General features: G+C 54.9%; 1 protein-coding gene across 11 annotated transcripts in view; it reads left to right on the plus strand.

Annotated features, from left to right (window-relative positions):
- UCKL1 (uridine-cytidine kinase 1 like 1) overlaps nucleotides 1–23,936 on the plus strand; it is a 42,593-nt gene that overhangs the window by 14,565 nt on the left and 4,092 nt on the right. For 4 of the 11 annotated variants that reach the window (XR_006176451.2, XM_008174743.4, XM_008174745.4 and 1 more), the window contains 9 exons: nucleotides 3,838–4,031; nucleotides 5,425–5,531; nucleotides 6,297–6,467; nucleotides 7,179–7,250; nucleotides 11,850–12,039; nucleotides 12,614–12,675; nucleotides 18,917–18,936; nucleotides 22,641–22,739; nucleotides 23,478–23,571. Coding sequence is in view for 5 of the 11 variants with exons in the window: in XM_008174743.4 (XP_008172965.1) it covers nucleotides 3,838–4,031; nucleotides 5,425–5,531; nucleotides 6,297–6,467; nucleotides 7,179–7,250; nucleotides 11,850–12,039; nucleotides 12,614–12,675; nucleotides 18,917–18,936; nucleotides 22,641–22,739; nucleotides 23,478–23,571 (1,009 nt within the window). In the remaining 6 variants the exon portion in view is untranslated. Of the gene's footprint in view, nucleotides 1–3,837; nucleotides 4,032–5,424; nucleotides 5,532–6,296; nucleotides 6,468–7,178; nucleotides 7,251–11,849; nucleotides 12,040–12,613; nucleotides 12,676–14,724; nucleotides 14,742–18,916; nucleotides 18,937–22,616; nucleotides 22,740–23,477; nucleotides 23,572–23,936 lie in introns of all 11 variants that reach the window. The other 7 variants (XR_010592392.1, XR_010592395.1, XR_010592396.1 and 4 more) reach the window with 3 other exon arrangements.

The raw sequence follows: 23,936 nt of genomic DNA on the forward strand, positions 1-23,936 counted from the left end.
GATGAAACTCCATTGAAGTAAAGGAGAGGCAGGGGCTGCCCACATCATTCTCTGGTAAGATGTGATCTAAACAGAGGAAACAGAAAAGGAAGGACAGCTGTTATCTGAGGCCCAGAAAGGCTACGTGAGTCACTCAAGGTCATGCAGGGAATCCGTGATGGAGCTGGGAACTGAACCTGGATTGCTTGATTCCTGGCCCTTTGCCTTACCCACCAACCCTTTCTCCTGCTAGCAAAGATACCAAGATTTACACCTCTTCACTGTTTATTCTGCGTAGCTGCAGCAGGTGCTTTTAACATTTAAACTTTCATTTGTACTTTAGCTGAGGGTTTTCAGACCAAACTTTGGCCAGGTTTAAAATTGTTATAAGCAGGTTGGGGAAAAAGCTTAAAAACAAAACAAAACACATAAAAACTTACCATTGGCTAACCAAGAAATATAAAAACCCCCAAGCCAGTCCCTTGGTGTTGGACTCAAGGGATCATGCTCTTCATGTTGGATCTGCAGCAGCTACCGTGCCTTGTCCACCAGAACCTGACCGCCACAATTGGGGCTGCAGTGGTCGTGCTGTTACTGTCCGGATGAAGTAGAAGTTGGTAAAGGCGAGATGTTTCTGTTTCTGCTCCATTCAGACCCCAGGGAGAGGTGTCAGGGGGTGGGGGGAAATTGGTGTTTGCTAGGTGGCAAAAAAACCCTAAAGTTTTGGGGGAAAGGGCCGTCAAGCCAATAGGAAAGAAACAAACTTGTCACCACCGTCACAAACAGCTCCATGTGGGCGGCAGGTGCTTGTACACTCTGGGATTGGTGAATGCCGAGTGCTCATCTCCTCTGCAGCCGGGCGAGAGTTTCACTGGGAGATGGAGGCTGGCATGTTGTTAAATGCCAGGCCAGGTAGATGATCTCTCTAATCCCTTGGCTGGTTGCCTGCCACTGAGCCTCTCAAGCAGGGTTTGAAAGGTTACAGCCAGAGCTGGTCAGAGACCAAAAGGGTTTGGAGTGAGTCCGCAGAAGGCCGGGAGCTGCTCCAACTTCCAGGAGCCCGTTCAGCCTGCCTGACTCTGTTGCCCCTTTGAACTCACTTAATCATCTTGTCTGCAAACACACACCTTTTCCACTGCCCCGAACCCCTGGTCCCCATCTCGCTTCTTAAAGAGAGTACAGCATAGAAATAGGATGGCGTTGAAATCATGCTGCGGGGGGAGCCCATGGAAATAAGTGGGTGGTCCCATCCTCCCCCAGCACAGTGAATGGAGCAAGGCGGGATCCCCAGATTTCCTGTCCTACGTAGAGTGATTTCCTCTGCCTGGCTTTTGTGGCCTGTCCGTTTTCTTCCAGGCTTTGGCCCCTTCAGCAAATCAGCTGGGGTCAGGAAGTGGGGTGGGGGTGAGACGCTTAATGTCCAAAGCACCTCTTGGTCCCAGTTCCTTCTGTGTCCTGCTAACAGACCTGGGCAGCCCCATGACAGGCTTGTCCTGCAGAGAACGGTGTTCCAAGACAAAAAGGAAGTGATGGCCACACCACCTCTAGCGTCCATCCTTCGGTGCCCCTCTTATGTGCTGGTTCCCCACCTGCCTAGGCCAGAAACGACCGTTGTGACCATCCGGTCTGTCCGCCTGGATAACTCTGGCCATAGGACATCCCCCGGATAATTCCTCTTTGCGTCAGAGCAGATCTTTTAGAAAAACACCCAATCTTGATCTAAAAATGTTCGGTGATGCGTGCCAATTCACTCTGCGAGGGTGATGGCTCTGCGGCTGGCCTCTAGGATGGGGCCCCCCAATGGGGGGGAGCAGTGTCAGGTGTTGTGGCCTCCTTGCTCTCCCCAGGTTGCCACGTGGGAGGGGGGCCTGTAGGGGGAAGGCCGATAGGACCCCTGCCCCTTTTGTATGGTCAGAGGTCTCAGGAATAGCTTGGATCCTAGGAAGGAGACCGTGTAATAGCGCTATCCAGGAATGAGCCAGTGGCCCTCACTTTCTCCTGTTCCCACGCCAGCCCTGGTCTTTCTCCACTGGGACCCAGGAGATGGGGGCAGGTGGTGCTAAGCCGGCTTCCCTGCCCGGGCAGCGCCTGCTGGTGCCGTCATTATCCCCTTACGTGTGCTTAAGACGGAGGAAAGCTTCCCCCCCGAGCCTCGGAAATGGAAAGCCTGAGGAGCAGGGAGGCCAGAGTCGGCCGTTCTGATAGAAATAATCTGTTCCATCCTGGGCACGTTGGCCTGGCAGCACCGGCTGCAGCTTATCTCCTGGCCGGGGGCCGCCTAGCACCACTCGGAGCCTCTGCCGCGGGGCTGCCAAGCGCCAAAGGACCTGGCCAGGAGGTTGGTTCCGTTTCTCCCATCCACCCCCCACTGCAGCAGCTGCTGAGATGAGGAGGAGGCGCTTAGCAGCGCAGCACAGGGCACGCTCACACACCCACCTCTTGCGCTCCCCTCCCCAGCAGCCTGCGTCCCCCTCCTGCTATGAGGCCAGAAGGGCTGGAAATGCCCTGGCTGCAGCCGGACCACCACTGCAAGGCAGATGGAGGAGTTAAAAATACAACCCACCACGCACCGCCCTGCTGTCGGGGAAGGAGAGGGGTCTCCTGTCTGTGCCTGGCTATTTTTGATCCCTTTATATGGGTGATTTTTCTTTATGCCCCCATGATCCCCTCTGCCTTCTCACTTGGGGACGTGGCTGTGGTGTCTGCTGACCCGGGGGCTTGCCACGTGTTGGTCTGACGTGGATTGTAAGCTCTTCGGGGGAGGGACCGTGTTTTGTTCCATGTGTGTACAGCGCCTGGCACTGGAGGGCCCTGAGCCCTGCTTGTGGGACCTCTAGGTTCTACTGCAAGGCAGAGAATAATCATTATTAAATACAGGAACACTGACTTTCCGCAGCTGAGCACACATTCCCTGCCCTGAAGAGAGAGCGTCTGAATGAGCTGAGACTCAAGAGGGCAGTTCAGAGCAGGCCGGTGGGGGGGGGGGGCAGTTTGGCTAACGGAGGCGGGGGGGAGAGGGAGGAGATATTGCTTGAAGAGGTGTGTGTTAAGGAGTGGGAGCGTGTGGACTCATATAGGCCAGGCCCGGCTAAAGAGCAGAGACGTTCTTACCCTGGCACGTGGATAACACAGAATTCACTGCTTGCTGAGGGAGCTGTCTCCATCATGGCACTTCCCAATCCTATGTGCTTGTGTAGCCCCTTCGCCGGGGAGGAGCTCAGCTTTCCCCAGCAAACTTCCCCCTGCGCCCCGGGTGAGGTACCAGCAGGCAAGTTTTTACACATGGGCAAACTGAGGCACGTAATGGTTGAGCGACTGGCCTGAGGTCACGCAAGAAGCCTGGCGCAGACAGGAAGAGAGCCCGGGGTCTTGAGCCCCAGGTCCCTCTATCCACTAGAGACACTTTCCCTGAACAGCAGCTCCCTGCTGATTGCACTAATCGGGGCCAGAACTTGGGGCAACTTCCTGTTACCAAACAGCCTGTTTCCCAAGCCAGTCAGACCCAGGAGCGCCCTGTAGGCAGTGGGTTAATACAGTGCTTTGGGCAGGACCCTCCTCTGGCCTCCACCCTGCGGGGTCTGTTCCATTCCACGGGCAGTGCCAAGAACCACTGCAGAATCCACTGCGGAGATCGCACGGTGGCTGGGAGAGGAGGGTCCTCGTTAACCCAGCTGTGTTCGTTCCCCTGGGCGAGTTCAGGGGAACACGGTTTATTGTTAATCCCTCTGGCCTCTTTTCAGACCAACGCGTAAGTTTCAGCCTCCCTGCATGGCTCTCGAGGGGATGCCCTCACAGATCGGTGGGGCCTCACTGTGAACGTTGCCCCAGGTGACCAGGTTTCTTCTTCCCGTCTCTTAGCACCAGCGGAGCGGAATCCTTAGACAGACTGTACCCTGCGGTGGGTGCCGCGAGGCCCCCCCGGAAACGGACCACCAGCCAGTGCAAATCCGAGCCGCCCCTGCTGCGGACGAGCAAAAGGACGATCTACACCGCCGGGCGGCCGCCATGGTACAACGAGCACGGGACGCAGTCCAAAGAGGCCTTTGTCATCGGTAAGGCATCTGCTGGGAGCTTTCCGAGCGCAGGCCTGTGGGGCAGTAACATCCGCAGGGTGGCTTCAGAGGCTCTCTGCTGAGTGCGGGGTGTGTTCCTTCAGGTCGTGCCATCCCTCGCAGCTGCCATAGCAGGGATCTTGGCATGTGCTTGGCATAAGGTCCTTTGCAACAGTGCATCTCTCTGAGATGGCTCCTGCCTCCCTAGCACACTTCGCTGCCACGCCAGAGACTCCAGTTTGGTTCCCAAGCTTAGGCCTTCGAGCTTCTCAAACTGGGGGGGGGGGCGTGTTGTGCCCCTGATTAGTCTGTCTTAGCGGCTGCTCCCCTAGGGTCCTCATCTTTCTCCGTGGGCAGCTGGAAGCTACAATGTTCTAGGACAGGGGTAGGCAACCTATGGTACGCGTGCCAACGGCGGCACGCGAGCTGATTTTCAGTGGCACTCACACTGCCTGGGTCCTGGCCACTGGTCCGGGGGGCTCTGCATTTTAATTTAATTTTAAATGACGCTTCTCAAAAATTTTAAAACCTTATTTACTTTACATACCACAATAGTTGAGTTAGATATTATAGACTTATAGAAAGAGACCTTCTAAAAACGTTAAATGTACTACTGGCACGCGGCACCTTACGTTAGAGTGAATAAATGAAGACTCGGCACACAACTTCTGAAAAGTTGCTGACCCCTGGTCTAGGAATTATTCTCTGGCCTATGTTCTACAGGAGGTCAGACTAGATGATCCCAATGGTTCTGTCTGGCTTTGGAATCTGTAAATACAGGACCACAAGGGAGTGGGGCGGGTTTGCAGTCCTACCAGTGACCCCCCGCGTACGCACCCTAGAACTTGGGACCCTCCCCCCCCCCCCCGTATGTTGCGGAGTGACAGACATTGGTGCATTGGACGTATCTGTTTGTATTACGGTGGTGCCCAAAGATCCCACTGAGATAAGGGTCTGATGCCACTGGCTTCTGTGTGTACACGTAGCGAGCGATGCCCTAATTAGCCCCACCCCTCCTCTGTCCTGGCTCTCTCTCTCTCAGCAACGTCCCCCTGTTTGCACCTCGTGCTTGTGGGAGGAGTTTATTTTTTACTGTCATGTGTGCCCGATACCAGGACTCTCTCCGGGCTAGTTCGAATGCCGACTGTCCTCCTAACCCGATGATCCTCATCTGAAGAGCCTTCGCCATCCCCAGCAACTTGTAATTACAGAATCATTCGTTTGGCGTCGCAGCACTTTTAATTATGCGAACGGCAAGTAACGTGCTGTAGATTTCCAAAGGTTCCCTCCCGACGTGCCAAGTGCAGCCAGGCGAGATCTGCCAGCGTTAACCGAGGTTGGTTCTGCCGGTATGTTTGCTTCATGCTACTCTCTCTGTCTCTCCCCCCATCAGGCTTGGGAGGGGGCAGTGCTTCTGGAAAGACCACCGTGGCCAGAATGATCATCGAAGCTTTAGATGTGCCCTGGGTGGTCCTGCTCTCCATGGACTCTTTCTACAAGGTGAGCTGCTGCCAGCTCCTTAGCCCCGGTCGGGCGTGTTTATCCCCTCTGGAGTCCTCTCCCCGTCCTGCTGAGCGGGGTGTGCCGGCGCCCTTGGCAGAACAGGTCAGAGGGAGACAGGCGACTCCTTCGAGTGTGTGTCTGTGGCCTGGCTGCCTCAGGAGCTGGGGAGGGGCGGTGCTGGGGCCCCCCAGCCAGGGGCTCCTACTATGCACCGGGCTCCTGCTGGTCTGGGGAGGGAAAAGGACTTCCTCTTCCACGAGCCACTCCCAGGGCCAGCTCAGACCCACCTCCGGGAATCTCCCCTGGCTGCAGGAAGCTCTGCACTCCCCCATTCCTGCCCCCGTTGCTCCCCAGCCGCAGGGGGAGGGGTCACTGTCTAGGGAGCTGCTCCCCTCCCCCATCTGCCCAAGCCCGGTGCATCCAGACTCCTGGGATGGCACCGTAACCACTGGGCCGTCCTCCCTCTTCCCTAGAAAGAAAAGGGCGAGGGTCTCGTCAGCTGCAGCCCATGCACCACGATACGGGCCAGCAAGCAAAGCTGCTTCTGCCTGTCGGGGTAGGAGACCCAGGGAATCCCTGGCTCCAGGGCAATTCTTCACAGTTTGGCCGTCGTGCTGCTCTCTCGTGCGTCAGGGACGTGCGCCCGCCCACGCGCGGCACTGTCCGTAGCACGGCCCGGGTGGCTCCCGGCTGAGGCTGTGCCACTCTCTGCTTGGACAGTATGGCAATGAACCCTGCAGCGCCCCCTCCTGTCTCGGCTAGGTGCTCACCAAACAGCAGCAGGAGCAGGCGGCCAGCAACGACTTTAACTTCGACCACCCCGACGCCTTCGACTTTGACTTGATCATCTCCACCCTGAAGAAACTCAAGCAAGGCAAGAGCGTAACAATCCCCATCTACGACTTCACCACCCACAGCCGGAAGAAAGAATGGGTACGAGGACACAAAGGGCCTGATGGGGCCTGGGGGTAGGGGAGTGATTCGTGTGCTGGGGGCGGAGGGGCTATGCTGAGATGGGAAGAGGGATAATGCACCTGCATCTTCAGACTAAAAGTCCCATCAAAGACCATGGATTGAAAACCCAAGATCCCTGCCTAGGGGTCACGTTGCTGTATGGGAAGTATGGGGTCTGTTTCTGGTGCCTGGCTTGGTAGGAACCCAGCAGTGTGCTCTCCCCAAATGGGCTGGCTTGGTATGTATAAGGGAGGGAGCGATGCTGGCATCTAGTGGCTGGCAAACAAAAGATAAAGGATCTACTGCTACTGGCAGCAAAGGGAGTTCCCCACTAGCTCAAGTGGTAGAATCCCATGGTTTTGGAGCCGACAGAGCAGGTCTGTGGTCCCAGCCGCCCAGGGACAGGAGCAGGTGTGCGTGAGCCCTTGTCTCTCGATTCGTTACAGTAGGGAGAGCCGTAGATTATGCAAGACTGACCCCGGCCGTCGATGTGAGGAATAGCATGGAGAAGGTCTGAAGGGAATTCGATCCAGCCTTAATTGACTCTGGAGTCCCAGGACATTCAAATCCTTCCTGTTATGCTGAACTTCATGCTCCTTTATCATCTCTCCCTCCAGTGGAGTATTTTTCTCCTCTCGTTCTCTTTCTAACTGCATTGGGTTTGACCAATTTCCTTCTGTTTCCTCCCAGAAAACGCTGTACGGCGCCAACGTGATTATCTTTGAAGGCATCATGGCTTTTGCGGACAAGATGCTCCTGGAGGTGAGAAAGGTCCTTCAGAAAGACGCTGGGCTGCAGAGGCAAAGCCAAGAGGGTCTCACGGCTTCGTCTCGCGTCCTGGCTGGGAAAGTAGGAGCGGTAGAGGAGCATTCCTTGCTGTACGCCTCTCCATCCACACGCAGTGTAGAGAGGAAGGGAAGGTGGAATCTTCCCCCTAATGGTCTCTAATGTCTGGGGCCAGGGAGATAGATGCTTTCAGAAGATCTATTCCTGGTTGCTGTGGAAGTTTATTGTAGGATCTCAAAGGGCTTCAGCTGCCAACGATTACAAAGCCAAGGTGAAGGACGTTGGGAGAAACACAAGCTAATGCTCTAACCCATCTGTAGAGATGTGGAGGCTGGTGATTTGGTACCAGGTGTAGTGAGTTTAGTGGCTATAATCTAATTCCTGGTGGCAATTGTCCACTGCACCAAAACACCACTAAGTCTGGCACAATTCTGTACTCCTAGTTTCTACACATTGCAGTCCGTTTGCTAGGATGAGCTGGTCCAGCAACTGCAAGCTTATCTGATCCTTACCAGGGCTGCAGGTTCCTTATTTTTTATGAGCCCTAATGCAATACATGGAACATGTAACAGGAGAGGCCAAGCTGTGTACAAACCCGAATGTCTCTGCCCGCTTTCATCCAGAAGCTTTGCTTTATTGCTCAATGCGCTCTTGCGATCTGCTCGTCTGGAGCAAGAATGACATCCAGTGGTCAGCTGGGGGAATCTCACTTGGAGTTAGGGGCGTGATTCCCAGCTCACAAAGCCACACTTGCCCCAGCTCTCATCAAGTAGCGTGCTACAGGCCACGGGGCTGGGGTCGAACAGGCAGCAGAGAGTGGCAGATGGGCTAGCTAGCCTGCCCGAGAGCATACCCATGGGGGGTTGGGCAGGTTTACGTAGGGTTACCATATTTAGTGCCTCCGAAAGGAGGACACTTTAAAGGGGCCCCAACCCCGCCCCCAGCCCCGCCCCTGCCCCCGCCCCAACCTCGCCACCTCCCCAAAGTCTCCGCCCCCTCCCCTGCTTCCCGCGAACATTTGAGTCGCGGGAAGCCTGAAGCAGGTAAGGGGGGGCTGTGGGGGGAGGAGGCGCGGCCCACCCCCGGCACCGCAGGTCCCCAGCCCGTCCCCCGAGCCCCCGGCCCGGCACCGCCTGCCGAGTCCCCGACCCGGCACCCGAGTCCCCGGCACGGCACGGCACCGGGCCCCCCCGAGCACCGCCGGCACCCGGCCCGGCACCCGAGCCGCCAGCCGAGCCCCCCGGCCTGGCCCGGCACCGGGCCCCCCCGAGCACCGCCGGCACCTGGCACCCGAGCCGCCAGCCGAGTCCCCCGGCCTGGCCCGGCACCGGGCCCCCCCGAGCACCGCCGGCACCTGGCACCCGAGCCGCCAGCCGAGTCCCCCGGCCTGGCCCGGCACTGGGCCCCCCCGAGCACCGCCGGCACCCGGCACCCGAGCCGCCAGCCGAGCCCCCCGGCCTGGCCCGGCACCGGGCCCCCCCGAGCACCGCCGGCCGAGCCCCCGGCCCGGCCCAGCACCGGGCCCCCCCGAGCACCGCCGGCACCCGGCACCCGAGCCGCCAGCCGAGCCCCCCGGCCTGGCCCGGCACCGGGCCCCCCCGAGCACCGCCGGCACCCGGCCCGGCACCCGGCACCCGAGCCGCCAGCCGAGCCCCCCGGCCTGGCCCGGCACCGGGCCCCCCCGAGCACCGCCGGCCGAGCCCCCGGCCCGGCCCAGCACCCGGCCCCCCCGAGCACCGCCGGCACCCGGCCCGGCACCCGGCACCCGAGCCGCCGGCCGAGCCCCCCGGCCCGGCACCGGGCCCCCCCGAGCACCGCCGGCACCCGGCCCGGCACCCGGCACCCCCGAGCACCGCCGGCACCCGAGCCGCCGGCCGAGCCCCCCGGGCCCCCCCCGAGCACCGCCGGCACCCGGCCCAGCACCCCCGAGCACCGCCGGCACCCAGCACCCGAGCCGCTGGCCGAGCCCCCCGGCCCGGGCCCCCCCGAGCACCGCCGGCCGAGCCCCCGGCCCGGCACCGCCGGCCAGCCCCCCCGAGCCCCCGGCCCGGCACCGGGCCCCCCCGAGCACCGCCGGCGGAGCCCCCAGCACCCGAGCCGGCGACCGCATGTCCGATTTTCCCAGACATGTCCGGCTTTTTGGGATTTCCCCCCGGACGGGGATTTGGAGCCCAAAAAGCCGGACATGTCCGGGAAAATCCGGACGTATGGTAACCCTAGTTTACGGCTAGTCCAGGCCACTACTCGCTGCCGTGGTTACGCTGCTATTTTTAGCGTGCCAGCTCATGGGAGCTAGCAGGAACATGTCTGCGTGAGCTGGGAATCGCACCCCTATCTCCAAGCGTGGACGTAGCCCCAGAGGGGCATTTCCTGGGGAAGATGTAGCTCGTTCTTGCTTTTCCTACTTAAAGGCAGGGCTGTGACTTTGAGCAGCCGTGGGCGACCTGCTGTGTTTGGCCCACTTCCAGCATTAGCCAGCCAGCGCCCACGAGTTACCTTCTGGCACATCCTAATAAGTCCCCACCATTGTCACTAGCCACTCTCGTCTCCTCCCCAACCTTGAGCTTGGGAAATAGCACCCCGCCCAAAGAGTGGGATCTACTAGGACACGTGAGTTTTAGCACAGACTGGGTCTTGCGGGCATGAGAATAGGTGTGTGAATTGCACCTGCTGAGGTACAGGAAGTGGCTAATTAAGGTCGCGTTGACCAAAGGCCCATAAAGCCTGGTGCCCTATCTCTGGAAATGGCCAATCCCTGACTCTTTGTGGGATGGGGCCCTAGCGAGTCCTGCAATGCTGTGTACGGAGGAGACAGGGAGGGTACTCAGCGGCTATGCTGATAGGATCCAATAAAAACCTGGATAGACAGAATTCCCTCCAGACCCATGACGAGCAGTGTGTGCCCGAAGCTTAACTTGGATTACCCCTTCCCCCGCCTTATTGATCCGGATGTTGGCCACAAGTGTATCCAGCCCTTTAAAAAGAGAATCGGTTGCTATATTGGACTCTCTGACCTCTTGTGGCAGTAAGTTCCACAGGCAGACTATGGACTGGGCCTTTGCCTGGAGAATGAAAAGTTGGCCCATCCTGACTGGGCTCCCGGCTTGGGAACTACAGTGTCTCAGTTGACCTGGATTTCTAGTCGCTTCATGGGTGTCTCTGAAGGTGCATGGGTGGGAGGGCTATATTCAGATTTCACAACGTAGAGGCTGTCACCCGTTCATTCCACTAGGCTAGGGAAAGATTTAGGCTTGGAAGGATTCGATTTTTATCAGTAAACGTCGATTTCACCATATACACACACACACACACACAATAAATATTCCCAGCAATGATCATTGAAATTTACAGCTAGACAAAGTAAGAAAAATGCTTCCTGAGAACTTACAAGGTAAATATCCTTAAATCAAACTCTTATATGTTTTGACATGTGATGTTGACAGTTCATGTTTCATAGTTATAAAGCTTTAACTTTTTGAATCTCAACATCTGCTGTCATTAAATAATTAATCTGACCCCTCCATATGTTCCTGCAACTGTGAAAATTAAAATAGATAAAAATATATAAAGCTTAAAAATAAACATCAATAGTACCTGGGAAAATTATACCAAAAAAATCAAATTCTGCCATGGCTAAATATATTTAATATTAATTGGGCAGGTGAAACTGTTACACAGAGTCTTCCAAGATATTTTTCTTAGTGTGCAAGCAAATGTTCAGCCTTGGGAAGACGTATCTTGAGATGTTGTTTTTTTGTTCTGCACGGTTCTGCATCGAGGAAGTGGTCCTTGGAGAGGAAGTTGTGTAAGCAGCAGTTTGAGATCGGCTCTTGAGACGGAGTTGCTCCCTGCATGCTGGCTGACCACCTCTGTTCCAGGACTGGTCTATATGTATAAGTTACACGTATACTCAGATGCCACATCTTTGATACCAGTGGGAAGCTGAGCTGCAAGGCCCTGACATCAGCTGTTGCTCAGCAGAGGGCTGACGCTGGTGTCAAAAGAAGGGTGACAATAGGTATAAAATTTCCCTCCCCCATTGATGGGTCTTTGAACCAAACTTCTCTTGCCTGTACCCATTACCGGCTCTGCCTGTATGGGCCCCTTTTCGGTGGCAGACCCTCGCTACCAGGTAAATTACAATCTCCCGCCGATGGTCCCGTTGAGCTGTAGGGAAAACACACGCTAGAAGAGGAGATTGTGATGGATTCCCTTCTGCTGGGTGAGGCCGGAGCTGGGGGGGACTGTTCCTCTGTCATGATGGTGCAGGCTTGTGCAGCAGGACTCCAAGCGCTAGCCTGACATATCTTAGTTCCCCTGCTGTGATTTCCAAGGCTGCTTGGACCCCGGTGACTTCCCAGTGGGTGATTTCCAGCTCCCTTCAGGGGGCTTGAACCTGGCCCTCAGCTCTGTGACAGCAACAGAGGGATCAGGGATCTGCTAACAGCAGAGGGAGAGCTCCCCTTCCTCTCACTGGCTTGACTGGGCAGGTCTCCACTTGCGGCTTCCCCGCCCTGATAACCCCCCATGAGTGACACTCCACCCGCGCTGCGTGCGCATTCCGTCTCCTTTCAGCTTCTCGACATGAAGATATTTGTCGACACGGACTCGGACATCCGGCTGGTGCGCCGCCTGCGCAGGGACATCGGCGAGCGCGGCCGGGACATCGAGGGGGTCATCAAGCAGTACAACAAGTTTGTCAAGCCCGCCTTCGACCAGTACATCCAGCCCACCATGCGGCTGGCCGACATCGTCGTGCCCCGAGGTACCCAGCACGGCTCACTTCCCGCCGGCCTCTTTCCTCCTTCGTTACGTTGGCGCGCTGAGAAATCCCGTGGCTTGTTGTCCCTTAGCAGAGCAGTACGAACGCCAATTCCCGCACCTCCTCCCTCTGCGGTCGCCTCTGGCTATTCCCTTCTGCCCTCCAGCTGGCATTGATGCCAACTGCACACTGAATGACCCTGCTGCCCATCCCTGTAGCCCCTGCTCTCGATGGCTCCCAATCAAGATTAATTGGCCTGGTAACTCCCTGTGAGCATGTGTTGGCACCAGGGTGAGCTGGCTGGCTGTGCCAAACTCTTGCCAAGGAGCTAACAGGGCTGCTGTGTGGTGGGTGGTTTTTGGTTATGTCAGTGGGTCTGCCTCAGTTCACCCCAGCTGACGCCCTGGGCCTGCCGCTAGCTGAACTGGCAGGGAGCAGAGTTACCGGTTTGGGTCCGGGAAGGCAGGGACCCAGCGTTCCCGTGTTTCAGAATCGCAGGCCCCAGAGAGGTGGTGCTGACGTGACGCTGAGTCCCTGTAACTCACCCTGTCTCTCTCTCGTTCTTGGCGCACTGAAGGTAGCGGGAACACCGTGGCCATTGACCTGATCGTTCAGCATGTCCACAGCCAGCTGGAAGAGGTAAGGGCTGCGCTGGGAAGCTCCAGTTCAGGGAGGTGGCAATACGGGTGCTTAGCGCCTGGGTGGAGCCGGGGCAGTGGCGTGGCTAGTGACACCATCCAGCACCTAGCCGGGGTATCGTTTGGCTTGGGATTTGCTCCCTCTGCTGCTCTGCATGTGAGAGCAGCGGGGCGATGATCGAGATTCCTGATCTCTCCTCAACCGGGCGAGTCTTCCTCCCTCTGCCCCTCCGCACTGGCCTTACCGCTGGGCAGAGCAAGCCGTGCATCCCCGTGCCCGCTGCTGCCGGGCCTGCCTCTGTATGGTGGCATGCTACAAGCTGAAGGCAGAGGGCTGCAGCCTGGATGCTGGAGCTTTGCACAAGGGTGCTGGGGGCCCGCAGAGCTGCATGGCACCTCTCCCTGCATTCTCTGGGCTGTGCCCTGCCCTGGCCCTGGGCTCGGCACATCCCAGTGCTTCCTTCCGTGCCTGCAACCCCTTGAACCTGCCTGTCCCTTACTGGGCGCTCTTGGATAATAGCAACTTCTTGCTGGGAACTGAGAGTTTGCCAGTAACCGGAATCCACTGTACATGCCTCCTCCCCCGTACAGTTTTCCTAACCGCAGGCCTAGGAAACTCAGCAGCCCCAGGGAGTTAAGCACAAACCAGGCCCTGACTTCTCCCGCCAGTGCATTGCTCTGGCCCCTTCTCTTCCACCAGTTCCTGCCCTCCAAGCACGCGCAGCCCTTGGGTTTCCGGCTCTGAACAACTCTCAGAACAGGCCAGTTTTTCAAATCCAATTCAGACGCCCCCCACCTTGGTCGAAGCCGTGCGAAAACAGCTGAGATCTGCCCCCCCCCCCCCCCCCGGGAGCTGAGACCTTTCACCAGCATCCAGCCCAACTGCCATGATTCAGTCTCACACCGGAGCACTAGTGTGAACCGGCTCCAAGTCGGATCCAGAGTCCGACTTCCACATCCTCAGCCATCTCTAGTTTTCACAAATCTTGACTCCCTTAACTGGAGTGTAACAGCTCTGGAGGGTGGGTTATGTCTGAGCACTCGAGGGGGTGTCAGATCAGCGTACGAGGTTGTGTGCCGTACGCGGCGTGCTGCAGTTCCTAGCTTCCCTGGGAAGATTAAGGGCAGACTGGTGATTTCAGCGCCACAACACTTAGGTTCTTATATAGCTTTTGTATGTTAACTCGGGGATATGCTGGGGCAGGGGAGGGGTCTCTTTGCACTTTGATTTTTGGCATTGGAATCTGTTTGCTTTTCAAGACAGCTACGCTCCAGAAGGGCACATGCGCACAGAAGTCAGATGCACTTGGAAATAAAGTTCTCCACTCCAATTGGCCTTTCTAAGCTTCCACTCGGCTACAGCCAACTTGCTGCCTGGAAGCCCAGTGCATGAGACTGCATGCAATACCACACAGGCCAGCAAGTCCCTATAGGAGACACTGCTCCTATATGTTAGCACTTGCTTAGTGTGCGCCCCTCCAAAAATGTCTCCTCTCCTAGTTAAAAGGAGGTCCCTATATTTTGCTGCAAACGGCCCTATTTGTAGAGTTGCAATAATGGCAGGTCTAGAGGTTGTGAAATCAAGATTTCATCTTGCTACCCGGCCAGAGGAGCTGTTTTCTTGTATAAGTATGAAACGCTCATGTCATATCAGAAGAAGAACTGGTATCTACAGCAAGATGGAAATTGGTTTTGCAGTCTCTGAACTGACTCATCGCTGGGGTCCGAGACCTGGCCGGTTTCCATGGAGATGAGATAGCTGCTGCTTACGGGAACAGGCCTCAGGAAAAGCAAATTAGAGCAAAACTTTCTTTCAGATAAACCTCACAGTGGGTGAGAAATGCGGGTCCTTCCCAGACGGCTGTTTGGGGAGAACCTGTGAATGCTGAGTTTTGAGGGGGGGAGGGGTTTACTGGGGGGAGGAGGGAGAAAGACTAAATGTGAAAGCAGGAAAATATTCCTATTTTTCCCTTTTTTTTTGTCTCTAAATGCCCGTGGGCTTGACAATGCTTAATGCCGGTTGCATTGTGTCTTTGTGTTACTGCTGCAGCGTGAACTCAGTGTCAGGTAAGACCCTCATGACTCTGTCCTGTCTGCGTGACCTGAGGCATTTCCAATGCCAGGCACTGCTTGGGGTGCACTGTCTCTATCAGACTCCAGTAGCTTCCTCATTGAGCTCAGACCTGTAGAGTTCATCTCCCCCTTTAGACTCAGGTGCAGCCAGGAGGGCAATATTTTAAGCTCTGGGCATATATAGTAAGTGAAGGGACCTGCAGTTTATATGGCCAACATCTGACCTGACCGCATACCCAATCCAACTCCCACTGACGCTGGATCCAGGCCTAACGTATTCTTCGGTGAATCCGAGACGTTCACAAGGCTGCCGACTTGCAGAATGGGAAAGCGTTTGGTATTTTTCACCAGATTTTTTTCAACTAATGTGAAAAGTGGTTTGGAGACCTCTTCATCTGAGCCGGGGCCGCTGGAAAAGCATAGGAAAACGAGGGCCTTGTGTTCCAAATTTAAACTGAGCCTCGCCCCGTTTAAACGAAGTTCCTTGAGAATTGCGGCAGCCCTGGGGAGCGAGAGACTAAGACACAGGGGGAATAGCACCCAAAGGGAACTCGACTGAGTCTGAGTGGTAACATACACATTTTGATCCAGGAGGACAAGCTCTATGTGAATAACTTCAGGACCCACCAAATAATATAGTGGGAGATACGATTACTAAGCAGCTCCAGGTGTATATACAGAGTAGACACCTATTTAGTTACAATATCAGCGTGTAGATGGTGCTTCTGCTTTTTCCCTTCCATTAGGCATTCAGCGAAGATTTCAGCTATTTTTGTGGGAGGCAAAAAGATGCATTTCTAAAAATGCGTTTCCATTTAGATGTATGTCTTGGTTTAAAGAGACACGTAACTCAGGTAGGCCTGAAGTTTACATTTGGCATAAAAAAGCTTTTACAAACCCTCGGATGAATAGAAAAGCTTCTGTTTTTTCCCAAACCTAGTTATTTTCAAGCAAGTAAATTGGATGGTTAAAATTTCACTTTTAACAATCTCAGGGCCTAATGTGGCAAACATCTCTACGCGTGAGTAACTTTACTCCTACGGGTAACTGTGCTCGTGTACGTAAGTGTTTGGAGGTTCGAGGCTGAAGGCGGCATATAGTGACACAACCATGAACATTTTTCTGTTACAAATGTATAATTTGAAAAGTGGTTTGGAGACCTCTTCATTTTCTGTTACAAATGTATAATTTGTAACAGGCTGATTTTTTTCCCCCAAGCTGATATTGTTCTGAAATCCAAAAAGTACCACGCATAGTCTTGATTTTGCCTTTTTTTCCAGGCCTCTTGAAAATCTACAAATTAATAAAACGGTGCTGATTTTGTAATGGAGAGTTTAGTGCTGTAGCACTTTAATTGCACAAATAACTACAATCACAACACTTGGGTAACCTCAGAATTCTTATCATGTATTTCAATCAAGGCTTCCTTTTTGGTAAAAGTCTGAAAAAAATGAAGGTCAGGAGCTGGAAGATGCCTGCAAACATTGGTTTAAACTGATGAAACCCAAAGGTTTTTATTAAGTCAGCTGTCTCCAGCACCCTGTCCACCCAGGGACAGATGTGTGTTAGGTAGCAGATCCGGGCTGATAGATGGGGACGTGCAAAAACAGTGAAACGTGCCTGAAAAAAATGGGGCTTTTCAACTAACCGAATTCCCCAGCCTCAGTTCTCAATGGCTTATAATGAATACCAAAATCCCTCATTCTAATGTCGGTGCCTTTCAAATGCTGTGTTGGTGAAGCTATGCATAATCTGTAACTGGTAGAGAAAAACCCAGATGTCGGATCTGGGCCCAGGCTAACCTACCTTCCACACAAACTGTAGGTAAATTTGGGTAGGATTCTAGATCCCAACTCCATCGCTTTGGCCCCTTTCTAGCACTTTGTCAATGGAACTTTTTAAGTATTATGGAGGTGAGCTGATTCTAAGCCCAGTGTGTAATGACTGGGTAACTTACAAGGATGAACTGTTGATACATCTAACTGGATGTTAACAGGGTTAATTGCTGATGCATCCAAATTCTCACTCATTTAAAGAAAATTGTAATAATCGCTGGACATTCGACTTCTCAGTTTCACACCTGGAGGTGTGTTTCCTGTCTGAAATTGCAACCCACTGAGCCACCCGTGTGCAGACACCGTACACCCACGCATGCAGTTCCCATTAACACCAGTAGGAACAGACATGTACACTTCCTTGGCGGAGCAGACCCCGGAGTCTGCTTGCTTGCGTTGAAGTGTGATGCTTTCGGTGATGCCTTTATCCATTGTTTTCCCTTCCGCCATGCTGTTTGAGAACTGGACTTGCTTCTAAAAACGGGTGTTCTCGAAGATGATTTCACCGTTGCCAATCGATACTTCCCCTCCCCAGGTCTAGATCACCTCCATGTGCCCTTTGCCAGTTGTGTCTTTAAATATCAAGCCGTGGCACGGTGTAGTAGTCCTTGTTTGAAATGTCAGCCGTTAAAAGCCAGCTGCCGTACGTGTTTGAAATGCCTTACCTACATTAGCTTCTTTGTAGCTGGCTGTCTCTTGTCTGCTTCCTGTCTGATTGCATGTACAACAAAGAGCTGGTGGTGTTCACCGTGCCTTTCTGAGAGACGGTCACCCCCATATTTCTTTTGCTTTCATTTCTTCCCCCCCCCCCTTTGAAGCTTTCGTTCTGGGGAGGGAAATAAGTTTCCAAAGTGAGACCTTTTCTCGACCTGCTCACGGCTGCTTGGCTGAATGTTCCATTGCTGGCCAGCCACAGCGAAGGGGGGAGAGGAAATTCTGCTCACCTGCTTCACCCGCAGGATGGCTGAGAGCCAAGCCAGCAAAGAGGGACAAACTCCTGCAGGTCCCCGCCCCCCAAGCCTGGCCAGTCCACCGTTCTCAAGCACAGGGTCGAGCGAGAGCGTGAGCTCTTGTCCCTGCAAGCTGCTGAGCTGTTCTTGCTGCCCCATTTGCGATCCCCTTGTGTGCCGAGTTCTGTTCAGCGGGCCGGATTGTGAGTGCCTCTCCGAGGAACGTCAAATGCTCTTGCCGTGCGCGTGCAAATGTGGAATGTACTCGACTCAGCTCCCATCCCGCTGGGAGAGGAGCTTGGGCTGTGGAGTTGGGTTCTGAGTTGTGACTGTCCCAAAGTCGGGCAGCCACTTCAGGCCCATCTCTGCACAAGATGTTCTTGTCCGGCCCAGGCCAAATCTTTAACTGGGCCTCTCGCAAGAGGCACCTGCGACCCAAGTGTGAGTGCTTGTGTCCCCTCGTGGGCCTGGTAAGCAGGTCGGTGGGCACATCTTGTGCCTGTTTGCATGTGCCAACAGCGACAGGCTGTGTGTCCTCCCCCTGCGTTCCCAGTTCCTGGGATCTTGGAGTAAACAAAGGTTTCAGAGTAGCAGCCGTGTTAGTCTGTATCCGCAAAAAGAAGAACAGGAGTACTTGTGGCACCTTAGAGACTAACAAATTTATTAGAGCATAAGCTTTCGTGGACTACAGCCCACTTCTTCGGATGCATCCGAAGAAGTGGGCTGTAGTCCACGAAAGCTTATGCTCTAATAAATTTGTTAGTCTCTAAGGTGCCACAAGTACTCCTGTTCTTCTTTTTTGGAGTAAACAAAGGCTTCTCTCTCTGATCGTGGGAATGCACCGAGTCCTGGATGCGGGGTCTGGTCTCTCCTCCATGCAGAGGAGTCAGGGGATGCCAACGCCTGTTAGCGTCAGTGGGAGCAAGGTGTGCAAGTCTTGGAGGGCACAATAGACTCCTGCCAGTCCGGCTTTTGTGGCATCACGCTTCTCTGCCAAGGCAGCGGCTGGGACTGGGGCCTCGCTCCATTGAATGCACAAGGGACATAACGCTGTCATTTTCCCCCCGTGCTAGGTTGGTGTGAGTGCTGTGGGGGGGCCCCTTGGAGACTGTCCAGCAGAGGGCAGCACATCTAAGACAATCTGATAAGCAAACACAGGTTCAGTGAAAAAGACGCTTGCTGAAGGATCTCTCCCTGATGGCTCAGGTGTTGATCGAATCCAACTGTTACCGTTTGAAGTTAATACGGATCATGGCTCTCCCCCGCCTCTCCCCGGTCCTTTGACTAATTAAAATGCTTTCTCCTTTTTTTCCCCTCCCCTTTAAACCCTTGTTGTATTTCCTGCTTTGTCTCTCCCTGAACGTCCCTCCCATCTGGTGAACAGAGGAAGCTACGCTGGGATATGTGAGGATCACTTGCAGTGTTTTGAGTTTGATACTAATCATGGGAGCTGCAGGGTGACGGGGGATGAGCTAGGGCTGCATGCTGAACATGGGGGTGCACAGAGAGGGAGCATGTGCAGGTTCCTACAAGGATGATGTTCTTTAAGCTGAACTGAAAGGAAACCTTCCCCCCCCACCCCAGAACCTCCTGAGAATTAGAGTATGGAGCTATCGGTCTTGGGTACCTATATGGCCACATGGCCATAGTATCTGGGCACCTCACAGTCATTAATGTATTTCTCTTTAGAACACCCCTGGGAGGCCAGGCAGTGCTATTATCCCCATTGTACAGATGGGGACCTGAGGCACAGAGAGGTTAAGTGACTTGCCCATGGTCTTGCAGAAAGTCTGTGGCAGAGCAGGGACTTGACTCCCCTCCCCCCAAGTCTTAGGGTATTGCTCCAACCACTGAACCATCCTTCCCCTCTGCTGAACCTGGAGAATTCCCCAGAGCATGCGGTGTCTAGTCCCACCATTGCTTTGGGGGATTGTTTGCCATGAGCTCCACAGCAACTAATGCCTGGTCTGACTCTCACCCCACAGAGTGGTATAGGGCTGCATGCACCCAAGGGGTTCCTCTGCTGTCACAGCCTGGAAAGCAAAGTGCAAGCATTTCAGGAACAAATGGAAACGTTGGTGACAAGATAACAGTTTCTCCTGGGCCTGTTCACAGCTCGGTGGTGTAGGAGGGGTGTTCCTGGTTGTGTTATGCCTACTTGTGGCATCCGAGGACTGTGTCTTGGAGTTTTGTGTAGGTGCTGGAGAAGACAACCTGGGCTGATCCTCTCTGGTGTGGCACACAGTGATGTACCACAGTGTGCGTGGGGGCGGAGAGCGGGAGGGTGGCAGTGACTAGCACTTGGATCGGATACAAGGGCTTGGGCAGCAGAGAGCCGTGACCTCGGAGGGCCTTTGCAACCCACAGGGCCGTTCGGTTTGTGGCTTGTGACAGTGCTGACCACACGCCTCGCTTTAAGGCCTGGGTCCCAATGAGTCTGCAAATGCCGAGTTGAGGCCAGCGCACCATCCTCGGGGGGCAGAGCCTTAAGGTGCAGTTCCCTGGCGTGTGGCACGTAGGTCCTGCAGCTGGCAGGGTTATTGGTGAATCCTCTGCCAGGCCTAACAACAAAAAAGTGGGCTGCTCCGCACGGGAGCCGTTACCGCTGGCCCTCGTCCAGCAGTTTTGCCAGCCTTGAGCGCTGTCTTTCAGCAGAGAGGCGAAGCTAAGGTCCTGACCCCGGGGGAGTTGTCTGAGGAGCCCATGGGACTCTTCCCGAGGATCGAGGTCGCTTGTCCTAGTGGCCTCTTCAAATTCCACCTCTGGGAGCTTTCCATCCACTGTAGGTGCCCTGCGGTTGGATCTGCCACCCTTATCTGCTGTTTCTGGGCCCTGCCACAGAACTGCCTCGTTCCCTCCGGGCGGCGGGTGCGTAGAGCCCTGTATTTCGGGTCAGGCTGTGACGCGCTTTGAGATCCAGGGGCTGTGTAAAGGCAGGGCACCGTTATCCCTGCCCCAGCGGTGCTGTGGGGGCGGCAGCCCGTTCTCTTGGGGCGGAGGCATGCTGGAGACGCCCCAAGCCCGTTGCTCTTGTTTTGTGACACAGAATGTTGGCTCCAGCTGGTTTGTTTGATGATTTCTCCTTTTTTTGTTTGTTTTTTATCCCTCTCGACCGTCCCCCTGCCACACACACACACATACCATTCTCCCCCTCTCAGGCCAGTGTGGGCCGAGTCAAAACCTGTTTGTGGGCCCGATCCTGCAGCCATTCCCCATGGGACATGGATGCAGGATTGGGTCCTTCCGAAGAGTGAGGGCCTCTAGCGAGGCCGGGGTGGGACAGCCTCCCTCAGATCGCCCCGCGGAAACCTGGAGCAGCAGCACGAGGAGGGGACTTGCAGGAGCCTCTTGCTGGTGGCGAAACCTCGCGGTGGGCATGGGGAAGAGTGGGACACAAGCAGGGTGCCAGGGAGACTAACATGGGGTTCTTCCTTGCTAACCGAGTGCAGCTTGTTTGGCTGACCACCCGCCCCCCGAGGTTTTGAGGGGTTCGTCTTGTTTCAGAGCACAAGTGGTGCCGGGGTGGCATTTTGGAGAATGCCTCCCCCTAGAACTGAGTGCACCCCATGCACCCCCTTTCTAAAGGGGAGCACAGTTTTCCTGCACACTGGGTCTCTCCGCCCTTGGTGGGGGTGTATTCAGATTTCCCCTCAAAGTATTTCACAAATGCCCTTTCCCAGCTTGGCTCCTGCCATTGAAATTTCTACCCTCTGGGGAGTGGAACCCCCCCACACATCTCCCGCCCCCTCCTCTGAACCTATTACAGCCTTTCTCCGTAATCAGCTGATGCAGGAGGGTGGATCCCTGCATGCCCACGCGTGCAGCATGTTCACAGGCAGTCTACAGCCCTGGTGTCATGAGCACAGAGAGCGTCTGTTTCCATAAAGAAACATCTCTTTGTTTTTTATCAATCAAAACAGGAGCTCGTGGAATAAGCACAAACCCCTCAAACGCTCAACGGGCTTTGCTTGCGTCTTGATTTGCATTTGTTTTAGCCAAGGCCAGAGGATGACTGGGTAGATGGAGGAATCTGGTCGCCATGCCCCTCCTCCTCAATCCCTACCTAGTCATCTTCCTCCTCCTGGCTTGCTTGTGTGTGTTGCATTAATTAACCAGGGTGGTTCTCTGCTAAATCTTTACCTGGCTGGTGCTTTTATCTTTTCCTTCCTCCAATATATTTCTGAACCAGTTGCAGTCATTTTTGTGTGTGACCCAATGCACAGCTGTCTGAGTCCAGCGTTCCTCACGTGCAAGGCTGATGGGTTCATCCTTTCCAGCCAGAGACGTGCCTTTACTACGTCTTTCAGACACCGAGAGGCGGGCTAATGGGAACCCATTATCAATGGCATTTCCTTGATCCAGGAATAGGCATTGAGCCCAGCAATGTTAATTGATTTGTCATCCAGAGATGAGTCACGCCAGCCCTGTCCAGCTATGAAGCGTCTTGAGGCTATTCCTAATTTTGTAACCACGAGACTGTCTCTGAATGGACCAGAGCTCCCACACCAAACCCTTCCTAGAACAGTCGTGCATCCCAAGGGGTGCTGTTAATCTCAGGGGATCAAAGTGTCAGCCAGTGCATGGGAGTGGGACACCCTGACCAAGTACCCTGTTTCTCATGACGTGCCAGAAAATATTTGCTCTGAGAGGCACCTTTTATGGGGTCAAATTTGAGATACTTTACTCCTGAGTGGTTGCCATAGCTTTCCCTTCCTCATTGATTGACTGAGGGATCCATCCAGTGAATTAGAGCAAAGGAAGCAAATGAGACCAATGAGCAGCAGGAGTGTGATATGTTTTATGGAGAAGCTTCATCTCTCCTGACACAACTGGTCAGTGACAGTAACTGGCACATCCTGGATGGTAAATATGTTGGTGCAGCCAGTTGGAGCCTTAACATCCCAGCTGTGGGCTGGTGGGATGCGAAGGCTCCGGGATTCTAGACGTGGCTTCTCATTAGTGTCGTTAACAACCCCTTTGTTACCTTGGGTGTCTTCCTCCCCCACCCGGGCTGCAGGCCTTGGGTGCTGCCCTTAGGGTTTGGCTGGATGACTGCTTACGTGCGTGAACGAGCGCTCACCTAGCTGTGGTGTTGTGTTGGTCTCCAGGGCAGCGCTGGCCTCTGCCCACCAGTGCCATCCCCTTCCTCGGACCCTCAGCGTGCTGAAGAGTACCCCGCAAGTGCGCGGCATGCACACCATCATCCGGTAAGCGCGCCACCTCGCATTTGGAATGGCTGAGGCTAAGGGCGTGGGGGCCTTTAGCATCATCCAACCTTGGTCTGGGCGTTTGACATCTCCCACTCGTAGGGCCCCCCCAAGAGATAAAATCCTGCCCCAGGCCAGAGACCCTAGTCGGGCTGGGCAGTTCTCACCCGCTTCCTAGAATCATCCATTCGAAATAGGATAATGTCAACCCGTATGAGCGTCTGCCTGTTCAGTGCCCTGTACAGCCGTGAACAGCTGTTCCTACCACCACCCCAAGAGCTGGGTACCGTCCCTGCTGTACAGACACAAACGGAGGCATAGAGAGGTAGGAGACCTGCCCAAAGCCCCACAGCAAGAGCGCGGCAGAGTTAGGATTAGAACCCAGGAGATCCGGGCCAGAGCGATTGCTCCACCTTGGAGCGCCCCTTTGCAAAAGTGCCTATGTCCCAGCAACAAAACTACAACCTGGGGTGGGGCAGGATGACCCAGTATTGCGCAGTTCCCGGTAAAGGGGCCTGGAGAGGGTCAATGTCCTCGGCTGGATCCCCCTGGGGGAAGGCCTGTGATGGTATCAGCTGCATCTACCTGGGAGGAGGCTGAGAAACCTGCCCTGTGTATCTGGTCCACCTTTTCCATCCTATGCGACCCGGCCTCGCCCTTCAGGCAGCCTCTGACCCACAGTCAGCGTCTCCTGGAGAGTTCTCGGTGACGGACGTGCCTTTCTCCCCTCCCCGTTAGCGACAAGGAGACCAGCCGAGACGAGTTCATTTTCTACTCCAAGAGGCTGATGCGGCTGCTGATCGAGCACGCGCTGTCGTTTCTGCCTTTCCGGGTACGTACAGGGAACGAGGGGAAAGCCCGTTGTTCTCTCCTTTCTGATCCAAGTCTGGGAGGACAAGGGGAGGTCTGCGTTTGCCCCTGGAGCCTTCCCTACTTCTCTCTGACTTGCCCTCTCGTGGAAAAGGCTAAAAATAAATGATTCCCCTAGGTCAGACAGAGATGGGACCCTATTCTGTTGTATACCACACTCATCCCCGTAGTGTCTAGACACCTTCCAGCAGTGTGACTGACAGCTGTCACGTGGTTTGTTCTCACCTCCTCCCCAGGAAGGAAAGGGTATGCAGGGGCATGTTTTGTGTTAGCAGTGGGTGGGTGGGTGTGATTTTAGATAGATAGATAGATTGATATACACACGCA

Source organism: Chrysemys picta, chromosome 13 (genome assembly GCF_011386835.1).
Source record: "Chrysemys picta bellii isolate R12L10 chromosome 13, ASM1138683v2, whole genome shotgun sequence".
In the NCBI taxonomy this organism is placed as follows: Eukaryota; Metazoa; Chordata; order Testudines; family Emydidae; genus Chrysemys; species Chrysemys picta.